The 6,081-nt window shown below is 42.3% G+C and overlaps 1 protein-coding gene across 1 annotated transcript; it reads left to right on the plus strand.

Annotated features, from left to right (window-relative positions):
* Positions 1 to 3: 3 nt before the first annotated feature.
* On the plus strand, positions 4 to 4,396 carry maff (v-maf avian musculoaponeurotic fibrosarcoma oncogene homolog F). Its single transcript, XM_034200416.1, has 2 exons — positions 4 to 36; positions 1,858 to 4,396. The coding sequence occupies exons 1-2, from the start codon at positions 4 to 6 to the stop codon at positions 2,302 to 2,304; spliced, it is 480 nt and encodes a 159-aa protein (XP_034056307.1). The 3' UTR covers positions 2,305 to 4,396.
* Positions 4,397 to 6,081: the final 1,685 nt, after the last annotated feature.

A 6,081-nucleotide genomic window follows, 5' to 3' on the forward strand; every position in this document is an offset into this window, starting at 1 on the left:
AGAATGTCATCAGAGAGAAGCAGCAAAGCCCTGAAGGTAACACGCGCCGGGGAATAAAACTCACTGATTCTCTCAGGAGAAGTGAAGTACTTACATTTACTCAAGTATTATTAGTATTATTTTAAAGTACTTAAGTGTTTCCATTTCCTGCCATTTTATACTTTTAACTCCACCACATTATTTTGAAGATTTAAGTTCAATAACTAACTTTTGTATCCACTGCTTTAGATACTGTTCTGAATCAGATTCATTATTCAAGATTAGTAAATAAAAAGTATACTCACTTAAATGAAACCCTGCCCTCCATTGGACTCCTTTGTTTACTTCCTTAGCATAGGTGACATCACTACTTAACTCTTGCATTTCTATCGGCTAGCGCTCCAACACATTGTACGTGATAGGCTATGGGGCGGGACATCTCTAAGCGGTTGACCAATCACAACAGAGCCGGCCAGCTAACCAATCAGAGCAGACTGGGCTCTGGTTTCAGACAGAGGGTGAAAAGAGGTGCCTGCAGACACAGGCAGTATGAGAAAGACAGAGCAAAGAGCTCTTTGAAGCATAAAGCAATGGAGGACATGTAGAGGACCACTACATTACTGATATACACCTGAACCATCAGCAGGAGGAGGACTCTTTAAAGTATGAGACACACATACTGATATACACCTGAACATAGCAGGGAACTCTTTAAAGTAGAGACACTACATACTGATATACCCTGAACATCAGCAGGAGAGGACTCCTTTTAAAGTAGAGACACTACATGACTGATATACACTGGAACATCATCAGGAGAGACTCTTTAAAGTAGAGACCACTACATATACTGATATACACCTGAACATCAGCAGGAGAGGACTCTTTAAAGTAGAGACACTACATACTGATATACACCTGAACATCAGCAGGAGAGGACTCTTTAAAGTAGAGACACTACATACTGATATACACCTGAACATCAGCAGGAGAGGACTCTTTAAAGTAGAGACACTACATACTGATATACACCTGAACATCAGCAGGAGAGGACTCTTTAAAGTAGAGACACTACATACTGATATACACCTACACATCAGCAGGAGAGGACTCTTTAAAGTAGAGACACTACATACTGATATACACCTGAACCTCAGCAGGAGAGGACTCTTTAAAGTAGAGACACTACATACTGATATACACCTGAACATCAGCAGGAGAGGACTCTTTAAAGAAGAGACACTACATACTGATATACACCTGAACATCAGCAGGAGAGCACTCTTTAAAGTAAATGGATGTCTTTGTCTTAACAGACTGTTCTAGCTGTTATATCATTTGCCTTTACCGACTAAGACATTATATCAACATTATTGTTGTTGAAAAAGTAAGCCTACAATATCTATCCACTACTGATATTGGGGTATTATGAAATATGAATCTGTTAATAAGCATAGTAAGAACCCACTGGACTTTAACACCCCACACACAGACACACACACTCAAATCCAGCACAGACACTTTGACGCTGCTATGGACAGTCTCACACTAATGCACATTCTCAAAGTTATTGAAGTGACTGTTATTTTGTATATATTGATTGTTGTGCTTTTATTTAGGTCTTAATGTGTGCATATGTATAAATGTGTCTTTTGATTGTGTAAATATAGATATATATATATATAACGGTATTTCGATCTCTCCGTCTGCACACACAAACTGAAGGATTGACAATAAAGTTGACTTGCACTTTGACTAAAGTAAACATTTTGATTGCAGGACTTTAACTTATTTCTAAACACTTAAGTAGATCTGATTCCCTTTACCCACCACTGTTGTTGCTTTACTCTCCTAACTCTCTCTCCTCTCCCTCCCCAGGTGAAGCAGGAGTGCGGCGAGAACGTGCCCGTCCTGTCCGACAACGAGCTCATGTCCCTGACGGTGCGCGAGCTGAACCTCCACCTGCGCGGCATGTCCCGTGACGAGATCCAGAAGCTGAAGCAGCGCCGGCGCACCCTGAAGAACCGGGGCTACGCAGCCAGCTGCCGGGTCAAACGGGTGTCCCAGCGCGAGGCTCTGGAGCTGCAGAAGACGGAGCTGCAGAGGGAGGTGGAGCGGCTCGGGGTGGAGAACGCCGGCATGAGGAAGGAGCTGGAGGGGCTCGGCGCTCGATTGGCCGCCCTGCAGAGGTTCGCCCGGGGGTTAGAGAGCGGTGGGGGGGGGAACATCCTCGCCACAGCGCCACGACTCAACACCGCCTCCGTCATCACCATCGTCAAGAGTCCGGCACAGCGGGGGGCACAGAGAGACCAGGAGCCATCCTAGAAGGAGCTGAGGGACTGAGGGAAGGAGGAGAGGAGGACACACACAACCTGCAATGCAAACACACAAACTACACACACAGGATATTATTAGTAGGAAAATACTAAGCACTTGCGTTTCGCCTCGTTCACATGCTCAAATACGCAGATATGTTTAGTTTTATCCAGAGGACGGGTGGAGGCGTCCTCCACTGTCTCACCACGACTGAACATTTGTTTTAGGATTATAAGACGCAGCAGTTTTCATGTGAACGAGGCGGCGTCGCAGGATAAACTCTGACTGAAGACGAGAGAGAGAAAGTGTTCAGCGAAGCCAGTCCTGCTGCTTCCTCCACACACCTGCAGTCCTGTGTCTCTGCTACTGTGCAACAAAGTGTCCCAAAGTGAGACTCTTGTTAGTCGTTAATGCAGAGTTTCTCAACCTCAGTGTCACTTGATATGCAGGCGGGTTCCAAGAGAGCACTGTTTTAAAAAAAAAAAAAAAAAAGTGCTAACGTGGGAATCCAGGAATAGGTTGAGAAACGCTGCGTTTGCAAAATGATCAGTGACATTTCTGCGTTTTCTTGTTTTGTTTGGGATTCACCTGCCGATGCTTCCTCGCTGTTCCTCGCGTGAGGGGAGTGTCGTTTTTGTACTGCTTGTGTTCACATTAATGCAGTGCCTTCAGTAGAAGAACCTAAGAGGGGAAACAGACTGTAACCGCTCAGTTTAACTGTTCATTTCTTTTAAATGTCTCGGAGCTGTAATCCTGCATTGCTCATTACACAATCCCTACTGTGCAGTAAGTCTGCTGCGGCTTCCTTTTTTGTGTTTTTTTAAATATCTGGTCGACTCCCAACAGCACATGTTGGTCATTTTTGCTACAAAAGAGCGGAGTGGCATCTGGTAGGAATTACACTCGAGCGGATGCAGAAAACCCTCCGCATACATTCCCGTTCTGTGTTCTTATTTGTAATGTTCGTACGTGCCGTTGAGAGACGAAAATGTTGAGTGACATTTATCAGAGATATATTCTATATTTTATTTGTATTTAAAGGTAGACGTTATGAAAAGACAAGCTAACGAGTGCTGTGATGTTCTATGTGATTTCAGAAGTACTTATGACTAGTCCGGGGATATTCTCATGTCTAATTATTGTGTTAATGTGTGGCAACGATGATTACTTTACAAAAAAATGTTAATTATTAGCTATGTAGAAGATATGCTCAAAGCCAATGGCCATATTGCTGTATGATGATGATGATGATGATGATTTCCGTGTGTGTGTTCTTTGCCATGTGTGTGTACTGGCTTGTCATAGTGGATTCTTGGAGGGATATTATTTTTCTATGATATTTGTATGTTTTATTTGTGTGAAAAAATTAAGGTCACTTCTGTATCGGCTGGGTGGACGGATCCACGGGATGTTAAAGGTGGAGATGAGGATGAGGAGAGATGAAGGTGGAGGAGTTGTTTTGTTGGAAGATGGAGAAAGGAAGTAGGAAAGGAGGGTGAGAAGGAGGAGAAGAGGTGGTGCTTTATTCACTTGAAAATCTCACACGTTTTAGCCAAAATGAGCTAAAACTGGCTTTCTTGGAGCGTCGGCCACTGAATCGTGCGAGCAATATCGTTTCTGAGCGGCGGAGTAACACATGAGTCTGTGGACGAGTAACTCCTTCAGATATGAGGCATATATTTAGCTATATGAATATCGGTGTGGCAAAGCATTTATTCTCTGTTAACGTCTCACATCTGTCGAACTGTGCTGGATGTTTTGTAATACTTTGCAAAACAAAAAAATGTTTTTTGTATTTATTACTTGTATTTTTTCTATTGTGAAAATTTAAGTACATTGTCTATTTTATATATTAATTATAATAAATGTTGTACATATTGTACATAACATGGTGTTTGTGGTTGTGTCGCACAAGTTATGGTAAAAAGTGCTAATATTTCAAATATAAATAAACGTTTAGCCTCACTAGGGAGATCTTTGGCATTTCAATATTTTTTAATCTGTCTTTTTTTTAATAAATGTTAAGCTCCATATAATAAACTGTGTGGCCAGATACAGACACTTGGATCCTTTGAAGACAATAAACCACATTTTTTCTATCCCCCAGCTATTATTGTTATTCATATATCAGGCTTTAAAATTGTAATTTTTTATATTTTTCCTCCCAATAAAGACATTTTTCACATTTGCACGAGAGGATAATTTCGTGCTATATTCCTGGATTCCTAAACAAAACAAAAAAATTGATAATGGGAATTTTGCTGCCAATTATAAACATATCCAAGCCTGCAAAAACACCCCATAGCGTTTAATAAACAGGAAATAATGTTGTTTTTTATCCATAAAAACACTTAAACTGGCATTTAAAGGGTTAACATTTGTGAAAAAATACATCAATGTTTGGAAATTATAATAAAAACTGTTGGATAAAAGTTTGAACTTAGTGACAGGGAAATATTAATCTAAATAAATCTTAATACTTACGGGTTTATGTCATGTGTCAAACTCAAGGCCCGGGGGCCAAATCAGGTGGATTTAACTTCTAATCATTATTAGATCTGGCCTGCCGGTATATTGCACGCACACCTTCACTCCATCCTGAGGGTCTCCTCAGCTCAGAGCCTGAGCCCAAACATTGATGACCTTGCACCCAAGATGAGATGCTAAGTATCTGAGCTAGCATCACAGAGCAGCACACAGAGTTTAATGGATGCTTCCTTCTGCAATTTCTCTCAGGACAACAGGGCATGTTTGGTTTTCTCTTTGAGGGAATAGTTTTGTTGAAGCTGTTGTTGGCCTGTGGAGAAATGTACTCATAAGAAATGAAAAGCTGCAGATAGAGCCATAAGAAATGAATGCAACTGATTATTTAAAGTGGACCTATCATGCTATATTTGAATCATATTGTAGGGCCATACCTATATAAAACATGTCTGTGAAGTTTTCTTTTCAAAATACCAAACAGATCATGCATTTTAGCCATGCCTAATTTCGCTCTATTTGCTCTATTCCAGCCCTGTTTTTGCAAGGGCTGATTCTGTGGCAAATTAGCTGCAGCTGACCACGCCCCCCTGCAAAGGAGGGGGGCGAGGCACGAGCGTCATGTTACCATGCTGTTACCATGCCACGCAACCTCTCATTCCCCTGATAGGTGGAGAGTTGCCCATAAAGGCGGAGCTCCCCGTTTCTGACATCAGAGAATTTTCAAATCTGTATCAGTCTGTATCAGCTCCATTGCAGCCCCGTTTCTAGAGATATGGGTATGGAGGAAAAGAGAGAGGGTTGTGTTTTCTGACACTGGGTGAGTTCCCTGACACACCGGGGACACATATTCATGTATAAAAGACGTACAAAAGAGCATTTTGCATGATAGGTCCCCTTTAATGTTGTTTTTATAGGCAATCATTTAAGCTGTGTTAGTTCCAGGTTTAATATGTGCAATCAGGGCCGTCCCTGGCCAACATGAGGCCCCACGCAAAGTTATATGATGAGGCCCTCTGTTTCGCGAGCGGCGGCGAAACCGTGCCACGCCACACTAATTGCACCGCATAAGCGCATATGTGCGCCCCATTTTCGACTCAGTTGAGGCACCCTCCGCAAGGTGAGGCCCCACGCAGTCTGCATGATCGGCCTGTAGGGAGGGACGGCCCTGTGTGCAATAAGTTCATTTCAATACGTTTTGCAATAAACATGGAACCAGTCCGGCCCTCGACTGGTACCGATTTTTTCATTTTGGCTGTGTATTTGAGTTTGACCCCCCTGGTCTATGACATCTGAGTAAAACAT

The sequence above is a fragment of the Gymnodraco acuticeps genome, unplaced genomic scaffold (assembly GCF_902827175.1).
Source record: "Gymnodraco acuticeps unplaced genomic scaffold, fGymAcu1.1, whole genome shotgun sequence".
NCBI classification, from domain to species: Eukaryota; Metazoa; Chordata; class Actinopteri; order Perciformes; family Bathydraconidae; genus Gymnodraco; species Gymnodraco acuticeps.